Source organism: Ahaetulla prasina, chromosome 8 (assembly GCF_028640845.1).
Source record: "Ahaetulla prasina isolate Xishuangbanna chromosome 8, ASM2864084v1, whole genome shotgun sequence".
NCBI lineage: Eukaryota > Metazoa > Chordata > Lepidosauria > Squamata > Colubridae > Ahaetulla > Ahaetulla prasina.
In genome coordinates this window covers 61,971,697-61,993,501 of record NC_080546.1, presented here as the reverse complement: position 1 = coordinate 61,993,501, position 21,805 = coordinate 61,971,697, and the positions used below count along the sequence as shown (strand labels likewise).

Sequence of the window (21,805 nt, the reverse complement as noted above, 5' to 3'; positions counted from 1 at the left end):
GGAAAAGGTATGGCAGGCTCAGAGATTGCTGAGTCACTGAGCCACACCCCACAGGGTATAAAAGTGGGTGGAGCTGCCATGCGGCCCTTGTGATGGACAAAAAAGCTACCAAGGGTGCACAGCAGCTCGGTAGTTGGAGGGTTAAAGGACTTTGTCAGTGAGTTTTGGCAACGGATATCGGACATGAGATAACCTTTGCACGGTCATTGCCAAGTATTTCCTCAACTGAAGAAAATCAGGTCTGTAGCAAACAAAGACTGGGAGATATGTGTCTTTGCGTTTGCCCTGTGGAGTGGGGAGGGGGACATAACAGGTGATCACCTGTGTGAGAAGTGGCATGGGGGAAAAGGCATAGAGTAGGCCCCTGGACTGGAGGCACCGAAGGGCATTGACCCCTTCCACCTGAGTCGGAAAATGGGAGAAGAAGCGGGGAAGTTGGTGATTTGTTGAGGACGCAAAGAGATTGATAATCGGGCGGCAGAACCTGACTACAATCTCTTCGAACAACTCCACTCTGCAGGCTCCACTCTGTCTGGTCTAGGGTGGCCCTGCTCAACCAATCTGCCCTCGTGTTCTCCACCCCCGTTATATGTTCTGCCTGCAAAGATATCAAATTGCGCTCTGCCCAATGGCAAAGGATGTGTGTCTCCTCCATGAGGGATCTGGAGCGAGTCCCCCCCTGCCTGTTGACATGGGCCTTGACCACAATACTGTCGGTCATGAGGAGGACATCTTGATTCTTTAGCCAAGGTTTGAATTTCCTGAGTGCCAAACTGGTTGCCTTCAGCTCTAGCCAACTGATGCTCCTGCGAGCTTCCTCTCTCGACCAAGCCCCTTGCATTACTTGATCCCGGCAACTGGCCCCCCATCCCACTAAGCTGGCGTCCATAATCACCATAACACGTTCTTGTGCTAGAAAGGCACTGCCCTGTGTCATATGTCTGGAAGTCCACCAGCAAAGAGACGCCAGGACCGTCTGAGGAACCCTGATCTTGCAACGGGAGGTGGCTTGACCCTTCTTCTGAAATGGTAACATGAGCCATTGGATAGGCCTCGCATGAAACCTCACCCAAGGGACAATTCCAATACATGAGATCATCTTGCCTAAAAGAGATGACAGCGTCACCAGTGATATCATCCTGGCTGTCTGAACCTTCCTGATCAGTTCCTTGAGATTCAATATCCTCTCCGGAGATAAGAATACATGACCTGAGGCTGTGTCTATAATTGCCCCTAGATGTAATAGGCGATTTATTGGCGTGAAGTGGCTTTTCTCCACGTTTATGGAGAAGCCATGGGCCTGCAGACAGCTCACTGTAGTGGCTAGATCCTTCTTGGCCTGTACATACAATGTGGATTGAATCAGAATGTTATCCAGGTAAGCCTGAAGATGAATCGGCCTGGTTCTGACTGAGGCCCCCAACCGCTGCCAGGATCTTTGTAAAGACCCTGAGATCAGATGCTAGGCCAAACGGTAGTGCCCAGTACTGAAGGTGTTTCTTGTTGTAATAGAACCTCTCAAGTACCACCTGTGGTCCCGATGGATGGTGATGTGCAGGTACGCCTCAATGAGGTCAAGAAGTCCCCCGGCTGAACAGTCGCCAGGATTGTTCGGAGGGAGTGCATCTTGAACCTCCAATATCTCACATACCTGTTCAGGCCCTTCAGATTCAGAATAGGTCGCAGCCCCTGCCCCCCCGAGGCCTTATGAATGACAAACATCATTGAATAATATCCGTCCCTTTGTTCTGTCACTGGAACGGATTCCACCGCTCCAATCTTGAGCAGATGTTGAATGGCAGTGTTCATGAGATGCCGTTTTTCTAGATCTCTGGATATGGGGCAACGAATAAAGAACCTTGGAGGAACTGCAAGAAATTCTAGAGCTAGCCCTGCTCTGATGATTTCTCTCACCCATACATCTGTGGTTGTGTTGTGACCCAAGTTCCTGGACCCGGACTCCTGGACTCGGATGATTCAGAAAGTGAGGGAGAAGACCTGGCCAGCCCTGCTTCTCGTGAGCCCTTTCCCTCCCTGGCACCCACTCAAAGGGAGGAGGAGGGGCCGGCAAAGCCTGATTCCATGGAGCCTCCTTCTGATTTGTGCGCCCCAAGAACAGTTTTGAGTGATGCAAGATTACGAAGGCGTGATCGGCGCAGCAGCGGAAGAGTTGGGACAAAGCCGTCATAATTGTCATGCAGTGACATCTGCAGAGACTATAAATAGGAGGCGGACTTCCTGGTTTTGTCTTGGACAAAGTAATGAATTCTTGTGGGCAATCTGTATCAACGGAGGAAGAATATATTCGTGAGTAATTCTGGCCTTATCTGTAATTTCCTTGTTATCTCCAGAAACTTGGCAGGCCCGTGGGTGGCGTAGCCAGGCCATTTATATATGTAAATAAATCAGAAAAGAGGCCTCTGACTGACTCTTTGCTGGGAGTATTGGGGGAAGGGAAACAGAACAGGTTGTGTGCTCCCTCTGTTCTGCAAAAAGGCCTAGTGTTCTGTTTCCCTTCCCCCAATACTCCCAGCAAAGAGTCCGTCAGAGGCCTTCCTTTTTTTTCCCTTTTATTTACATAGATACATGTCCTGGCCACGTCTACCCACGGGCCTGCCAAGTTTCTGGAGATAACGAGGAAATTATAGATAAGGCCAGAATTACTCACGAATATATTCTTCCCTCCATGAATTAGCTCGCGCCAAATTCATTGCTTTGTCCAAGACAAAAAACCAGGAAGTCCCGCCTCCTATTTATAGTCTCTGCAGATGTCACTGCATGACAATTATGACTTGGCTTTGTCCCAACTCTTCCGCTGTTGCGCACGCCGATCAAGCCTTCGTAATCTTGCGTCCCTCCAAAACTGTTCTTGGGGCGTTGCCAAATCAGAAGAAGGCCCGGGAGAATCAGGCCTTGCCGGCCCCTCCCTTTGAGTGGGTGCCAGGGAGGGAGAGGGCTCAAGAGAAGCAGGGCTTGCCAGGTCTTCTCCCTCATTTTCTGAATCATCCGAGTCCAGGAGTCTGGGTCCAGGAACCTGGGTCACAACACCTAGTGAGCCACCAATGGGAGTCTCCTGTCTGCAGTCAACGGGGCTTGCGAGCGGAACGACTGTTCCCCCCGCAAAAGGGCCACTTAAACTGGGTATGTGACCTGTTCCAGTTATTGTATCCCACTCCAGACTGATAAGCCTGGCCTGATGGACCACCTTGTCTCTGAGGGAACCCCATTTGGAATCTCTGGAAACCTGAGCCCCCATAGGGTCGAAAATAAGATCCCTGAAAGGACATTGCCCCCCTTGCATCTCCTCTGCGGGGCAAAGCCAGGAGCACCTTCTTCCTGTCCTTTGGCTCCGCTAATAAGGGGTCCAAAGCTGCCCTGAACAACTTAGGTCTCTTAAAAAAGCCAGATGCCATCTCCGCTTGGGGTCGGCTTGCCAATTCTTAAGCCAGAGGAGTCTCTTAGCTGTGACAGAGGAAGCAATTGCCCTTGCCCCAAATTTCGCTGACGCCAGAGTAGCGTCCGCTGTATATTCAGCCGCAGACACAATCTTATTAAAATTGTGATGTGCCCTGACATCCGTTACCGGCACCCGGTCCTGAATCTATTTGAGCCATAAGAGTGAAGATCTTGTAAAAAAGGATGCTGCTGTGGCTATTCTGATGCTCCAGGCCGCCGCCTGATGAGCCCTCTCCATCTTTCGCTCGTCTGGCTTTAGGACTTCTTCCAGCTCTGTCAGCATGGCAGATGAGGATGACATCACCAGCACAGGTTCGTCCATGTCCGGAACCCTAAGGAGGTTTTGGCTTTCATAAGGAGGGGTTTAAAGAGATGGGGTCTAAACAACCCCTTGAATGCTGGTTGTTCGGGCAAAAGCCCTTCTTCCTCTGACAGTTCCTGATCCCAGTGATGGATGGGATGGCTCCAGATCCTTCTGAGTCCGAGTGTGACACCGATGAATCAGACATCAACTTTGGCTCCTGTGTAACAGGCTCTGGGCATGTGTGGGCCTTATCCTGACTTGCCTTCCCAGACTTATGCCAGGCCTGCGCGTTAAACTGCTTGCCCGCTTCAAAACCTCTCTGGACTGCCTCCGCAATCCATTGCTGTACCAAAGCTGGCATGCCACTGTCTGTCTGCCCCAACCTGTTGTGCCTCGTCCTCCCTCCTCTCCTCAGCCGGGCCCCTCCCGTCGCCTCCCGGGCCTGCTATCAGATTCAGAGTCTGATAATGAATAGGAACGGCCTGGCATACCTCCAGCCCCCAGCCCGGACAGAATGTCAGGAATGAACAAACAAACCTCACTCCTACAGCGTGTGAGCAGGGAGCCAGCCACGTGCTGGAATTACTGGCAGCAGATCCAGAGGAAGAGAATTCACAGCAGAAGGATCCCTGCTTCCAGAGATCTGAGAGGTGACGTCAGCAGAAGGAAGGGAGGGGCAGGCCTGGATAAATGCTGAGTCATGGAGCCACACCCCACAGCCTATATAAAGGACCAGCTTGAGTCAAGGAACTTTGAGTCAAGCAAAGTCTCCTTTAGTTTGCTGAAGTCACAACTTGGATTCCTACCTGCCCTGAGAAATCTGAAAGGAATTTGGCAAAGCTGCTTCGTGGCCACGCTTGATACGGACTTCCTAGACCCGGTCGTCGGAGGGGGAGGGGGACACAACACAACCTTTGGGGTATCATGGGTCCTAGATCCACAGATGCCACATTTCCAGCCGGGGTCTCCCCCTCCCCTGAGGGAGATGGCGATAGGTCATGAGTCTGTTGAGCACTGGTTGAAGGCCCTGGATCCCCAGGGGCCATATTGCTGCTCAGAGACCCTAGTGCTCAAGATGTTTACACTTTGCAGCTGCTTTAAGGGTCCTTTGGAGCTGTTTTTCTAAGGTGTCCTGAATATGTTTTTCTGCCTTTTCTTGGGCCTTAGAAGGATGTTTTAGGGCCAGGGCCTTAGCTTTTATCCTGGCCGCTGCCTCAGTGCTGCCAGTTCTGGTCTGCTGATACCAGCCTCTAGATGTACGCCCTGACACACCTTGGGAGTGAGAACTTGTCCCTGACTCCATGGTGTCTCTAAGTAGGCTGCAAAATCAAGCTGGTACTGAAAGTGTGGATTAGCAAAGGTGGCTGCTGAGCAGGCCAAAACCACCTGCATTAAGGCAGAGGACCCGAGGGGCAATCCTTATTTACTCTGTCCCCCACCACACTTAGCTCCACAGGCCGAAACCGCCTGCCCTGAGCTGCCCTCAAATATCAAGCCTTGGTTGCCCGGACCAGCCGCACTATGGCTAACACAAAATGGTCAGCTAAATGTGACCAATCTTCTTCTTCACTTCAGGGGCTAAGTGGGCTCAAGCTCAGGGCCCTTCACACTGACCCCCGAGGTCTTAAGCTGTACTGGAGGGCCGAGAACCACACCCTGTGACAGCCCTGCACTCCATTTAAAATAAGCCCCAAAATGGCCACCGCTCTAAGTAACGGTCCTCAAATGGTGCTAACTATTTTCGTGCCGAAATTGTCCCTTCATCACACCCCTCCCTTCGCCTCTACTCACAGTTCCAGAGGCAGGGGAGGTGTCTAAAGCTGTTGCCTAAAAGGCGCAACGCGGTCCCACGCGGCCATTGAGGTGGAAAATGGCGGCTGTCTGACCAAACCGCTCTTCGCCAATTAAACTCCCCCACTGGGAGCAGCAGCCAGCACGGAGCGATAAAAGGGCCCTCCACCGAGGCAACCCCTGAACTGAAGTGCCAACAATGTCCCAGCGGCAGCAGCAACTCCTTAACAGGGCCCTCAGCCGAGGGAAACCCCTGCGACAAGTCCAGCGATCGTAGCAGTCACGCCAGCCATGCCACCTCTAAATCACTGCAAACACCACTTTTCCATTACTCTAAATGCCGCCGGACTCTGTCTCTTCCTTAAAAAGCTTGCAATCGGCAAAAAACAAGGTACTTTTAAAGTACCAAGAAGCAACCCAAATCCGTGTCCTTTCGAACTCAGGACTGAGTTGAAACTGGGGCCGTATGCAAAAGGGCGTCTTTTCAAGTTTGAACCCAGTCCATAGAGCCAGAAGACACAGATACCCAGGCATGGAGTCTCGAGTTCCCCAGGAGGAAAAATGGCTGGTTTATACTATTATGTAAAAGTAAAAAGTTGAGGTTTGATGTCATCATCTTATTCTACTACACCAAATGGAGTTGGAAATCAACGCCTTTGCTTTCTTTTTTCCCTTTTTCCTTCCCTTTTTCCTCTCCCTTTTTCTTACTGTTTTTTGTATTTTACATTAAAATAAAAACTATTTTAAAAAAATAACAGTAATACAGCCTACTACATGGGTAAATAGAAATAAGGCAGTATTATGGAAATTAGGTGTTCAACAGAGTGATGGCATGAGGAAAAAACAATCTCTATGACTAGTTGTTTTGGCATGCAATGCCCTGTAGTGGTGTCCCGAAGGGAAAAGTTCAAGCAATCTATGTCCAGGATGTGAGAGATCTGTAGATATTTTCTCAGCTCTCTTTCTGACCCATGTAGTACATTGATGCTCAATGGAAAACAGGATGGTTGCAATTGGTTTTGGGTTTTTTCCCAGTCCTAAATATCTGTTGAAGTCTGTACCTGTCCTGTTTAGTTGCTGTACCAAACCAGACAGTAATAAACAACAGACTCAATGACTTCCGGTTTGGCACCGTAGGTGATGGCGGTGATCTTTACGATCACCAACCTCTGGATTTTGTGGAATCGCTAGGACAGCTTATATCTGCAGTCCAGCGGTTCGAAAAACCCTCTCTTCGGGAGAAGAGGAGGGGGTGAGCGGAGGGCAGAGGTTGAATTTCCCTAAAGCCCCTGAGAAAAAAGGGGTTTGAAGGGTTAAGTTCCCTCCAGCAACCCGAAGAGCTCCAGATCCGAGGATTCTTCTGCTTGGGTGGAACCAATCACCACGACCAAACGCCGAGATTTATTTTGGACAATAAAGGATTATACCGGACAGAACGAAAGTGGGAGAACTTTATGCAAGTAGCCAAGCCGATTCCCCGTTACTTTGTAACAAGTTTGAAAACAGCAAGAAAATGGAGGCGAATTGTTAACAAGTTAACGAGTGGAAAGCGAAAGTGATACTTTCAGCGCTTGCCGTCTGCTCTTGGTAAATTGCATGTTATTTGCTACTTCAACTCTTTAACTCTTTGCTGCCTAGAATCTAGGAGAGATTTTCTTTTTAAATATTGCTTTAAAAAAGCTTTAAAAGACTGTGTTTCTCAGAGGTTAAGAAGATTTAAACTGAATATTAAGTTGGAAATAAATAAATAATTTTATAGAAGATGGCAGCCAAACAATTAAAGTCTACTGTAACAAAGGGCTCTGGAATCTCCTCAGCTGGTGCCTCCAGCTCATACAGTGGAGACTAGAACATTGAACTTAGAGGCGGTACAAGAGAATTTAAAAGACTTTATGCAAGAAAAATTTAAAGTAATAACTGATGAGATGTCTGAAATGAAAGAGCAGATATCAGAAATTCAAGTGGAAATAAAGAAGTTAAGGAAGGATTTGTAATTGCAGTACAAAGTTTGGCAAATAATGTGATTTTATTGGAAGAGGAGGTTGAAGAAATTAAGCAACATAATTCAAAATTAGATAATAAAATGGCTGAATTTCAAAGTAAAATGGAAAAACAGATGATGAAATAGTTTTGATACAATATAGAAATATGGAATTTGCTCTAAGAATTCGTGGTCTGAAAGAGAATAAAGAAGAGGATTTAAGGAAATTTTTCTGAAGTATTTGCTGAGATATTAGCAGCTCGTCCAGCAGATGTGGCTTATCAAATTGATAAAATATATCGTGAATTCTTGGATAGCAAGGCAAAAAGTTGCCAAGGGATGTTGTTATTTATTTTACAAATAGAACAGTGAGAAATCAGATTTTGCAAGCCTCATATAAGGGGAGAAGATTCAGATTGCTGGTCAGGATATTTTAATATTAAAGGAAATTCCACCAAAATGTTAAGGGCTAGAAAGGAATTTGCCTTCCTGGTGAATGAACTTAAAAAACGTCAGATTGAATATAGATGGGATATTCCAACTGGTATAATAGTATATTATGCAGGGAAAGTACATCGTCTCAATACAGTTGGAAAAGCGAGAGAATTTTATGTTGAGGCATTAAAAGTTGGAAGTCTTTCTCCACTGGATGCTAGAAGAAAGGAGACTGAAGTGAAGGAAAGAGAAGTGAAGCAGGTTCAAGAACAGATTGCGATGGAAGAAGATTTATTACAAGTGTTGGAAATACCTACGACGGGTCCAGATTCGAAAGAACAAAGGCTGACAAGAGCTGCTGCTAAACGCAAGGAACAAGAGATGAAGGCACAACAACAACTGGCAACTACTACAACGGAAACAGTGGGAGGAGCAAGGCCTAAAGCAAAATGTGATTTGCGGCTAGTGTTCCAAAAGTTTCCTTTGGCCGATAATGGCAATTAAACTATTATCTTGGAATGTTAATGGTTTGAATTCACCGCAGAAGAGAAGGAAAGTATTTCACTATTTGAAACAATTTTAAAATGACATTACTTGTTTACAAGAAACACATATTAGATCTTTAGACCAGAAATATTTGATAAATTCAAAACTGGGAGTACATTTTGTTGCCTCCTCTTTGGAGAAAAAAAATGGTTTAGTTATATATATAAAGAAGGATATATCAGCAAAATTAATTGAGGTGGATAAGCAAGGAAGATACATTGCTATTGAACTTTTGTTGGAGGAAAGAAGACATTATTAATAGGAGTTTATGCTCGAATCAACAACAAGAAAATTTTTCAAGTTTTACATAAAAGAATAGTATTTTGGGATTATAAATCATATATATTAATGGGTGATTGGAATGGTGTGTTGGATACTCAAAAAGACAAAAAAAGCTTAAGGAAGATATCAAGCCGGGCGAAATTACCAAAGGCTTTTTTTGAAATGATGGAGGACTTGGAATTAAGAGATATTTGGAGAGAACATAATACAGAAGAGAGGGATTTTACCTTCTTTTCTGACAGGCACCAATCATTTTCGAGGATTGATTTTATTTTGATTACTAATGACTTGTATTCTAGAGTGAAGAAGACGAAGATTTGTTCAAGAACTCTATCTGATCATAGTCCAGTTTGGATTGAATTTGATCGGGAAAAGGAGGCTAGGAGATCATGGAGGTTGAATGAGAATTTGTTTAAATATGAACAAAATGTAAATGAATGTAAAAAACAAATGAAAGAATTTTTTATTATGAATATGAAAAAAGAGACATCTATAGAGATGATTTGGGACTCCAGTAAGGCTTATATGAGAGGAAATCTTATACAAATGAATATTAAATACAAAAATAAATTGCAGAAAAAGAAAAAGGAACTGGAAGAGGAAATTAAAAAGAAAGAACAATTATTGATAAATAGCCCAGGAAATAGTAAAATAAAAGAATCAATAAATATATTGAGAGGTCAGTTTAATATGTTGATGGCAGATCAAGTAGCAATTAATTTACAATATGTAAAACATGATACGTTTAATAATGCCAATAAGCCAGGAAGATGGCTTGCCTATTTAATAAGGAAAAAACAGAAATCACGAACGATTGATAAAATAGAATATAGGGGTAAGGAAGTTTATCAAAAGAACTTGATTAAAAAAGCATTTTTAGAGTATTATAGTAAGTTATATTCTAGGGATATGGTTGATGATACAGAGATAGAAAGATATTTACAACAACAAAATATTTGTGAGCTTACAGAAAATCAAAGAGAAGAACTGAATCAATTAATTACTTCAGAGGAAATTTTCTTAGCAATTAAACAACTTAAAATCGGTAAAGCACCAGGAACAGATGGTTTAACAGCTGTTTATTATAAAAATTTACAAAATGAGATGGTTGAACCACTTAAAGAGTTATTTAATAAAATTCAAATGGGAGGAGATGTTCCCCCTTCATGGAGGACAGCCTTTATTTCGTTAATACCGAAGGAAGATCGAGATGGTATTAAAGCAGAGAATTATAGGCCTATATCACTTTTAAATACTGATTACAAGATATTTACCAAGATATTGGCTAATAGATTAATGCCAGTGATGAATCAAATAATTCATAATGATCAGTCAGGATTTATTAAGGGTAGGCAGATGAGATATAATGTGAGGCAAATCGTAAATTTACTTGAATATTTGGAACAAAACAACCAAGTATCAGCGGCATTCCTTTTTGGATGCTGAAAAGCTTTTGATAGATTGGATTGGCAGTTTTGTTTAAAGTAATAGAAAAAATGCAATTTGGGGATTATTTTATTCATGCAATTAAAGCAATATATCAGAAGCAAACAGCACAAATAATAGTAAATGGTGGGTTAACAGAAACTTTTAAAATTGAGAAAGGAACGAGACAGGGATGTCCCTTGTCCCCATTACTTTTATTTTAACTTTAGAAATTCTTCTGAATAACATACGTGGTTCCGATCGAATAAAGGGAATTAGAGTTAAACATCAAGATTATAGATTAAGAGCTTTTGCAGATGACCTGGTTGTTACTGTATCTCAACCAATATACTCAGTAACTGGTTTAAAAGATATAATTGGTCAGTATGGTAAAGTATCTGGATTTAAGGTGAATCAGCAAAAGACAAAGATGATAACTAAAAATATGAATATACAACAAAAGAAGAGTTAGAAAGAACTTCAGGTTTTGAAATCGTTAAAAGGTTAAATATTTAGGAATATATATTACAGCTTCAAATGTTAAATTATACAAAAATAATTATGAGGTATTGTGGCAGAAGGTATGGAAAGAAATGGAGAGTTGGAAGAAGTTACAACTATCTTTGCTGGGAAGAATAGCGGCTATAAAATGAATGTTTTGCCCAGGTTTTTGTTTTGTTTCAAATGATACCGGTGTTTAAGAATGATATTAAATTACAGGAATGGCAAAAGGGATTAGTAAATTTGTATGGATGGGCAAAAACCAAGAATAAAATTAAAAGTAATGCAGGATATAAGGAAAGGGGGTCTTAAAATGCCTAATTTAAAATTGTATTATGAACCTGTTGTTTTATCATTAATTACTGATTGGATTAATTTAACTGAGGAAAGAGTTCTGAATATAGAAGGTTATGGTTTGTTATATGGGTGGCATGCCTATTTATTATATGATAAGAAAGTTGATAAAATATTTAAAAATAATATAATTAGAAATGCATTATTGAGGGTTTGGAGGAAATATCAATACAAATTAGATGGAAAGATTCCAATATGCGCAAACCGAGACACATGATAGAAAATATAAATATATATCAAAAGATGGAGGTAGTTACTTATAAAGAACTTCTTTGTATGGAAAAGGGGGAATTACAATTAAAATCTAGAGAAAAGATGGGGGAAGAAGGGAAAAATTATACATGGTTCCAATATGGACAACTACAAGCTAGATGGAAATTAGATCAAAAAATAGGTGTTAAGCAAATTGAGGATAATTTGTTAAAACAAATGAGAGATCAAGGTCAACAGCATATTAAGAGGTTGTATAATGTATTAGTAGAAATAGATTCAGAGACTGATTTGGTTAAGGATTGTATGATTAAGTGGGCACAAAATTTTCAGCAACCAATAATGTTGGAAACTTGGGAAAGAATTTGGGTGAGGAATGTTAAATTTACACAAGCGCAAAATATGAGAGAAAATTTTATAAGATGTTTGATAGATGGCATTTAGACCCCCAAAAATTGTCATGTATGTATCCTAATGTACAGGCTAAATGCTGGAGATGTGATTGTGAAGATGCTACTTATTATCATATATGGTGGACTTGTAAAAAAGTTAAAGCATTTTGGATTAAAGTATGGTGGATTATGCTGAATATTTTGACAAAGAAGATTAAGTTTACCCGCAGTTCTTTTACTAGGAATAATTATGGATTGTACAGCTATAGAGACTAAATTGATTCTGAACTTAATAACAGCCGCAAGACTTTTGATTGCTCAATATTGGAAGAAAGAAGAATTACCTACAATTGAAGAATGGACTCTTAAAGTATCAAATCTGGCAGAAATGGCAAAAATCTCTGCTTACTTGAAAGACTATACACAAGAAAAATATATTTTAGAATGGAAAATGTGGATTGATTATATTCAAAATAAGTATCAGATAAAAAAATATCAAATAGCATATGAGTAAATTTAGGAAATAATTTGTATTAGATATATTTTTGAAGGAGAGGGGAATTGAGAGTGTGAATAAGCGTGGAGAGACTAGAGATTATAATTTAGGAATTATTTTAGATTATGATTGTTAGTTTTGATACCCTGCATTTTGTTCTGGGAAGTCGGGGTGGGGGGTGGGGGGTAAAGGGGAAGGGAATTGGGGGGTTGAGGTTAGTGATGGAGTGATGGTTAATGTACAGGGATTATTGAAGATGTATAAATATAATTAATGTAGGGTCGGGTCTGACCAGTTGCCATTTTAGAACGGTGGGGAGGGAAAAAAGAGAGAGTAGGAGGTAGGAAAGAGGAGAAGAGGAAGGAAGAGGGGTAGAAGAGGGAGAAGAGTGTAGGGTGGAGGGAGGAGAGGAGGTAGATAAGAGAAGGAGAGGAAGGTTTGGAAAGTAAAAGAAGGTAGAAGAGGGAAGAAGATTAAAAAGGGGGGTGGTGACTGGGCAGGCCCGACTAATTGTATATAACTGTACATCGGATGAATTATTTGATATGATTGTAAAAATAAAACTTTTTTATACAAAAAAAAAAAAAAAACAGACTCAATAATTCCTCTATAAAACTGTATCAACAGCTCCTGGGACAGTCTGAATTTTCTGAGTTGATGCAGGAAGAAAATTCTTCGTTTATGCCTTTTTAATGATGATTCTAATGTCTGGTGTTTATTTCAAATCCTGGGAGATTATAAAATCCAAAAACCTGAAGGACTCTACTGTTGATACTGTGTTGTCTAATATAGTCAGAGGTAGTGGAATAGGAAGACTCCTCCTAAAATCCACTCTCATCTCTATAATTTTAAGTGTTCAGCTCTGGATTATTCTGGCTAACCCACAGAAGTAACTGTTCAACCTCCCATCTATATGCAGGCTCATCACTGTCTCGAATGAGACTAAGGACTGTTGTATCATCTACAAACTTCTGTACTTTAATAGAAGGCTCCTTCGATATGCAGTCATTGGTATAGAGAGAAAAGAGTAATGAAAAAAGCACACAGCCCCCTGTGCTAATTGAATAGATATTCAATGTGATTTTTCCTAGTTCCACCTGCTGCTTTCTATCTGTTAGGCTTATAATCCACCTACAAGTGTGGTCAGACAGTTAGCTGAATCAGTTTAGAGTCTAAACTTTAGAAATATTTCTGGAATGATGGTATTGAATGTCAAGTTGAATTCTACAAAATGGACCTGGGCATAGCTCCCTGTGAATTCAAAATGTTACTACATGTAGTGCAGTGTCATATTAACAACATTATCTGCCAAACTATTTGCACAATAGGCAAATTGTAAGGGATACAGAAGCCAATCCGTGATTTTCAGGTGGGCCAGCACTAACCTTTCAAAGGTTTTCATAATTACATAAAAGTGGATCTTTTCATGGAATTCTAGATTTTAGGCCAAATTCCTGCAGTCTGCAGGGAACAGTCCTTGCATTTAACTTCACATTGCATTGCGCCATTTCATCTTGTATATACCCAGATGATTTTCTTCTGTCACATAGGCACAGTCTCTTAATTCTTCTATCATCACTTGCTGTTGTGCATCTTTTCCTGCCTTTGCCAGTGCAGTTTTGTAGTGACTGAGTCTCCTTATATCTCTTCAAAAACTTAGAAATGCCACCTTTGGTTAAGTTTCCACCAATTTTTCTTATAATTTCTTTATAATTGTAGCCTTGTTCATTTAATAATACTATTTTACATCACTTTCTGGGCGACTATTACTTTAATTTTATTATGTTTTACAAGCTCACTAAATGAAAAAACCCAAAAAGTCCAACCAACTTGATGGCAATCACATAACACACTGACAAATGTCCTTCTCTCAGCTTCAATACATGACATGAATAACTGAATCCTACTGTGAACTGATTGGCTCATTGCCAAAACAAGATGACACCTGATTGGGTCTCTAAACACTCATGCTCATTGACTACAATCAAATGAAGGAAAGCTACCTGATATCAACCTAAGTGTTGTACTTCCTTTTTCTGGTTATTTGGCTATATCTTTCCACAGATAATTGAACAAACTTTATTGCATTACATTCTTGATTAAATTATCTTTCCATTGATATATAATTTTATAGTACTACTCCCCCCAAAATGGTGTTATTAGCCATCAAACCTCAAAAGTAGAGTTTTTCAAAAAAGGTTTACACAATTTTGGTCACTATCGTATATGTGCAAGCTTTTGGTCGGCACACACGTGTCCTCACAAAAATTATATGATGTCACAGTATCAGGGAGTTCATCCAAATCTGCTGAGGCAGCTTCAAAAACACCCTAGGTGTGAGATTGAGGCAAGCCTTTACATTTCAACATGTTAACATGTCTGGTTAAGCTTCCATATGCAGTCCCTCATTTTGTCTGCTTCACCTTATCCGAGCACTTAGGGGAAAAGGTCAAGGGCCTTTTGGAAAATTAGGAGGGTAGAAACCTGCCAAACTTCAAAGGGAAGGGTGTTTCAATTTAGGAAACAAATATATGAATATATGAATAGAATAGAATAGAATATTCTCAGGAATTCCAATATATAGCTTATGGCAATGGTCCCCAATCCCTGGGTCATGGCCTACTACTAGGCCTTGAACCATTCAGAACTGGGCAGTGGAAGTGGTGGGCAAACGTGCACACATGCATCCCCATTTGCACGAGCAGCAGGCAAGTCTGCTCTATTTCTGTGAGCAGTGGAGTAAGTGCATGCATGCGCGCTCCATTTTTGCAAGCGGTGGGTGGGCGTGCATGACCGCCGCTCGCATAAATGGAGGTGCACACATGCGCTTGCCCCCAGTTGCATGGAACCATCTCCTCTCCCCTGTCCACTCTTGCTTAGAGTGTCCTTTATTTCTGGCAGAATTAATAAAAGTGTTGAACTCTTAACTTCTATTTAATTAAACCCAACTCTATATCATAGTGTGTGTGTGTGTGTGTGTGTGTGTGTGTATGCACACATACAGAAATATATCTGCCCCATCCAGTCATTTGAAAAAGTTAATCCACCTCCAATTGACTTTTACTTTTTCTACATACATATATTTGATTTCATTTCAACAGTATTGCTATATAGAGAATATAAGAGATATCATTATTTACATTTTGTAATCCATTGTGTAATTTAAATACAAGTTGTCCCCGCTTAACTAACTTTTGTATAGCAACTGTTCAAAGTTACGGTGACACCAGATGGTGATTATGCCTGGTTCCTGACATTATGGCTACTACAGAATCCCCACAATCATGTGATCAAAATTTGGTTGCTTTGGCAGCTCACCCAGTTATTACTACAGGGCCACTTCAATTGCTCCCCACCTATCTCCTCTCTCATCTCTGCCCTTTTGGCCACTTTGCCACTGTGATCCACTGGCCCTGTTGTCCTCAGCTGTGTTCACCATCTTCTTCCTGCTGCTGCTAAGACATGGATAGCTTGGACCTTCCTGTGCAGCTGCTAGCTTGGCCAGGCTTTCTCTGAAGGCCATGTACACTCTTGTCCAAATCACCATGAAGGGCCAAGCCAGATGTGTACCAATATCAAGAGGAAGACAGAGAAGGCTAACTGGTGTGCCAGGGCCAGCGGAGTGGAGGGCAGCAAAAGCAATGGAAAAAAAGTGCAAGATGTCCAAAAGGATAAAGATGGGGTAGGAAGACAAGAGAAAGTTGCCCCCAGCTTGGAGCTGGAAGCAACCAAAGTAGGAATGGATTAGATCAGGGTGGACTCTTACCTAACTACCACAGTAACTATGGCAACTCAGACTGACAGGATTGCTGTTGCTAAGTGATGTGGTCATGTGGTACTGCACTTTATCACCTCATTGCTTAGTGATGAAATCCCAGTCCCAATTACCATCATAATCCAAGGACTACCTATAAATATAAATGCAAATTCTGCATTTGGAAAAAGAAGAACATACTTGTATTTTTACTACCACCAATACTAGAATTAGATTCAGGTGCACATATCAAGTGTACATGATTTCTACATTATTAGACAGGATCTGGGAGGAACCTCTCTAATTCAAACCTCAGACATTTATTTGCTCCTTAGCTGTGTGGTATCACTATGTCTAGATCAAAGGAGGTAAGACTGTCAGAAATAAGGCTATAGATACCACTAAGTCTGAGAACAGATTTAAACATCAATCAATCAGATTGGTTTTTGGAGGTTTTCTAGTCCAAGCCACTGCTCAAGCAGGACACCCTATACTATTTCAGATAAGTGACCCTTCAGTGTCTTCTTAAAAACCTCCAGTGATGAAGCACCCACAAATTCTGATGGCAAACTGTTCCATTGGTTAATTGTCTTCACAATTAGTGCCCTTCTCTTTAATTCCAGGTTGCTTCTCTTGATTAGTTTCCATCCAGTGTTTCTTGCCCTGCCCTCTGGTGCTTTAGAAAATAAGTTGACCCGCTACTCTTTGTGGCAGCCTCTCAAATACAGTACTGGAATATTGCTATCATATCCCTCCTAGTCCTTCTTTTCTCTAGACTAGCCAAACTCAAATCCTGCAACTGTTCTTCATATGTTTTAGCCTTCAAGCCTTTAATCATCTTAGTTGCTCTTCTCTGCGCTTTTTCCAGTCTCAAATAATATCAATAACAATATTGTTTCCTAGGTCAAGCAACTCCAGCAAATTCAGCCCAAGAACAGATTGCAAGATTATGAAAGAAATCTCTCAGAACCCCAGAATTTCATGATGTGTATCTTTGCCACTATGATGCTGAAATGCATGACTGTACTATTAGAAGGAAGATTCACAAATCAGATTCTACATGAGAGGTGTGCCAGAAAGCAAGCTTTATTGACCAGAGACTAAAGTTTGCTCATTGATATCCAGATAAAGACCAGGACTTCTGCAACAATGTTTTGGACAGAGCAGAGAAGATGGAGTATATTTGGTGAAAACTAAATACAGCATTTCACCAAAAGAACTTGATACCAACTGTAACCCATGGTGGTAGACATTACAGTTTGGAGTTGCTTTGCTGCATCAGGGTTCAGGCAGCTCATATGCACAGAATCTACTATAAATTTGTCATTGTACCAGGGGATCTTTGAGAGCATGAGACCATGAAGACTGAAACTTAACTAAAATGACAATGACTAAACCAGGGTTTCTCAAACTGTGAGATACATTTCTCTTGGGGAAATGCAGAGTGTCCAGGTGAAGTATGAAGCAAATTTTAATTACACTGTTATAAATCTCTATTTCCCAAAGTTTCATTGTCTTGTTCTCAGGGTTCATTTGTATTTATTTGGGTGTTTGGATTTTTAGAGGAGATGTGTACATTAAAGATTATACTAAACAGAGGTGTGATTGCAAAAAAAATCTATAACATTGCAATGTTTTACCTTAATCAAATGGCACTCTCTGCTAATATTTCAATTTTCTAACTCCTGAAGTTTCATAGCCTTAAAATTTAGCAGAAACGCATTAAGTGCAGTGTTTCAAGATTCCAAATATAACAACAAATCATCTGTCTTCCACCTCCATTATTTATCTAATGTAATGTAAGTTCAATTTAATAATAGAATCTATCTAAAAGCCAAAGTATTCAATAACCTGCCAGCATACCACTCTAGTAATTTTAAAGAAATGTAATTCTTTATTACAGCCTTAGAATTTGTTATATGCAAAAATATATCAAATAAAGATAAAGAATTGACAACAATAGTTATTATGTCCCCAAGAAAGATAAAAGCAAATAATGCAATAAAATAGATTTAATAAGTTCTACCTGGAGAACAAGTAGAATAAAATGAAACCACAGGTCTCAATACTGATTTTGTTGTCTTATTCACAAACTCTTCCATCACAATTTGAAATATTTTATACAAAATACTATGGGATAAATAAAGTAGTTTTATAAACCAATAGTAATCCAGGTTTCCACACCAAAGAGAAAGGAGTTAATGAAAAATGAAATTTGGAACAAACAACCACCTTGGTAGGAAAGAACAAAACAGATACTGATGCAAAAGATAAATAGATAGTTTATACATAGGAAATAAGATGAGGCATTCAAGTAGAAAAAAAGCTATTTGAATCCTGAGCTATTGGAAATGGAGAAGGGGTTAAAAAAATTAATGGGGGGGGGGGCAACTGAGAAACAACAATTAGTGAAATGAATCAAGGTGGATTTGATTTAAATCATGATTTAAATCACTAGTAAAAAGGCTAGTTGATTTAAATCATAATTTTTAAAGAGCAACTGTTGTTTCTGTCCCACAGTGGCTTCTCTTCTGACCCACTGTTGACTCACCAACAGTCCCATTCACTTTAATGGGACAGCTGGTGATGTGGCAGTGACACAAGTTGAGGGACCTGATAAGCAGCAGGTGAGCGGATGCCCGCTAACAGGTGCTGCCATGATCAATCTGAAATGACTCTTCAATAGTATGCTCTTTAATATTTTATTTATAAGCTGCTTAAGTTTCACTTTCACTTTTACTGCTTGCCCTTCTTCCTCACACTTAGAGCCTGGTGGTAGATGCATGTCTCTTCAAGCAATCATATAGTTTGTAGTACACATAGATTTGCAAAACAATGGGATAAAGGAATGTTCCTGAACTTTGTTTTATGATTTATCTCATGGTTATTGTGAAATTGTGTGAATGCATCAGTGCAGTGCATGTTATCTCAGCTCGCAGAGCTTGGATTCATTGAATGAGTTTACAAAAAATGTAAATATTGCAGAATATACAGCCTCATGCTACATAACTAAGCTCATGTTGAATAGACTAAATTATTAATTTAAATAGAAAACTATATTTAGATTTTTACTCCAAAAGCATTTTATTAAAATAAATTTGATAAAAATTTTAAAAGTCCTATTTAAATTTTAAAAATCCATTTTAAAAAAATCACTGATTTTTATCCACCCTGAAATGAATATAAAACACAGCAGATAGAGACAAATTCATTTTACAAATTTAACGAACTTAAGAAAAGTGCAAACTTAAATCATATACAGACAATAATCATCACATCATTCACAATGATATGAATGAATTTTGGAAGACTTTTATTATCAGCAAAAAAAAATAATACAATGAAATTATCTAACAGGAAGAGAAACAAAAGCTGAGTGAAATCAAATTTGACTAGTTAATGCATTTCTAATTAAACACCACTCAGAAATAGGAGGAGTCAGGTCACAATAACAGCTAAAGGCATTTCAAGATGAATTAGTCTCATGTGTATTACCATTTGTGTAAGCTGCAAAATATATATACTAGCTGTAGATCCCTTTATGGAATTGTTTCTTCCTATTTTTAGCAATATCAAGGTATTATTGTTACCAAGCAAATAAGTCCATATATAGTTATCAACAGGTGTCAAGCTTAACAAGATGACTTTATGCCTTGTTTTCTGATTTGTAAAAAAGCATTGCTAGCCTCCTTTGAGAAGCAAACAAGTTGCCCGCAAAAGATACTTTTATCAGGGGTTATGAATCATTTGTTGCAAAACCAAGGTTTACCAGTCACACAGAGAATACCCATTTATTTAATCAACATCATGACATGGTACAACATATGTTCTGAATACTCTAAAATGTATTCTAAATCTTCTGTTAATATGTAGCACTCCTTGGAAGACTATTTGAACTAGAACTTTTCCCCAGATTTGTGAAGTCTGTAGTAGAATATACACAGTGAATTATATTCACACCACATCTCATTTGTCAAAGGAATATGACATCTCATTCAGAAAGTGCTTGTAAATAACAATAGTATGCCTTTTCAAGGCTTGAAATAAAATGTCAGATATACAGAAATCAAGTAAAATTTGCATCCTGCACAGAATTGGTTCTAATGCTAAATCTATATTTTCATCTTTAAGTAGTATATTGTGCAAGAGATAAGAATCTCCAGAAGCAGATTGGAGAATGAAAATTCCTCCTCCCCACCCCCTTCTGTAGTCTTTCTTTCAAAAAAAGACTACTAGATAGGCAAATGCTAAAAGCAATGGTTGGGATATTGGAATTTTTATGCACATATATACTACCATTACTGATTTTAAAAAAGCATTATTGACAAAGCAGAGTCCATTTGTCAACATAAAGTCATTCCAGAAACCCCACATAGCCAGATATATAGAAGAAAGGCATCTCTCTTAAAAACCATACTAAATTGTCTTTTCTGAAAACAGAAAAGACAAGGGCAAGAGTGCTGAATAATGATGCTTTCTGGAAGCAAGGCAAACACTAATGTGCAGCTAGGCATGATTACATTCTACAATTAAATAAGCCCAAGGATGCACGCCCTGGGGAGCCTTTGGATGAAAACACAACCCTCAGGCCACGCGCGTGGGGACGTCTCCATTGTGTTTAGGAAAAAGTCTGCAGGTGGAAAGAGAGGGACAAGAGCGGACTTCCGGCTAGAGACCGAGGCGGTCGTTACAGACCGAGGACGATGGCCTTCTCCTGCATCCCATCCTTTGCAAACCATTCTGGCCGAGTCTGCTGGATGAAAAGTTCTACCTGGACTCGGAACTTTGCAAAGTGAGTTCCCTTTTTCTCCCTCTCATCCCGGAACGGCTCTCTGTTTGCAGCCGATCTCATTACTTGCTCTGGAGCCCGTGGGCTGGAAGGGAGCCATAAATGCCCGCAGCTCGTCTCTGCAGGAGAATTTCTCGACCCAAACTAGACTCTTTCCTAGGCTGCTTGCCCACCATCCACTCGGTGGAAGCCCCTCCCCAGCTCGGAAAAACCAGAGCGCGCCCGCGCTGGGGAAGACAAAATCAGGCGCACCAAGAGAGGGGACCGGGACATGAACTTCTTTGGGTCGCCGCCGCCGCCATCCGCTTCCAGGCCGGAAAGTTTTGGAAGCGGCGAGAAGGGAGGCGCAAGAGCCCCACCGGACGCTGGAGGGAGGGCGGGCAGCGAGGACCGCGAACAGCCGTTGTTATGGCAACACCGAGGGGAGGGAGGGGAACTTCAAATCCCAACCGTCAATGCCTAGTGGCTTTCCTTCTTAAAGGGACCGCCGCACTCTCGTCCGGCCGCCCAGGACAAAAGGCATGGCGCCCAAGCGGAGGCAGCCGAACCGAGTGCCGTAGACTGGATCGGCAACGGTCGCCTGCCTTCCTCGGCCCGGTTGCAGAGAATGACCGCAGCGGCGGCGGGGGTCAGTCCCTATGCTCAGCCCGCGTCCGCCCTCCCGCACCGGAGTTACCCCGGCCTTCCTTACCCACACAGTGCATAAGCCGGTGCCGCCAAGAGTCGAGCTCGCGGCGGACGCCCCGGCGCTCCGCCGTGCAGCGGGGGCTCCGGCACTGCGAGGCGCCCGGAGCAGGAGCCGCGGCGGCCATTCCGTTTGTTCCCTTTTCCAACTGCCGCTGACCTCACGCCCGCTCATTTGCATTCAGGAGCGCGCGCGCCCCTGCAGGCCACGCCCCGCCCGGCGTGCGCGGATTCCCCCTCCCCCTTGGAGGGAGACGCTGTTGTGGCTGCTGGAGCCGACGAGCGGGAGGTTAGCTGGAGCAGGACCAGCGTTGAGGGGCGCCAAACAGAGCCAGATAGACCGTGGCGGAAGCTTCATTCGTTGATGGGCACTTAATTAGGGACGGCTTTTCCCTGCCCTGTAGA

At 41.6% G+C, this 21,805-nt stretch overlaps 1 protein-coding gene across 7 annotated transcripts in view; it reads right to left on the bottom strand.

Moving 5' to 3' along the window:
- Positions 1 to 21,559, bottom strand: part of LCORL (ligand dependent nuclear receptor corepressor like) — a 247,014-nt gene extending 225,455 nt beyond the window's left edge. For 6 of the 7 annotated variants that reach the window (XM_058193338.1, XM_058193336.1, XM_058193332.1 and 3 more), the window contains exon 1: positions 21,408 to 21,559. In XM_058193338.1, coding sequence (XP_058049321.1) covers positions 21,408 to 21,528 — 121 coding nt within the window. In that variant the 5' untranslated portion in view covers positions 21,529 to 21,559. The remainder of the gene's footprint in view (positions 1 to 21,407) is intronic. The other variant, XM_058193333.1, reaches the window with a different exon arrangement.
- Positions 21,560 to 21,805: the final 246 nt, after the last annotated feature.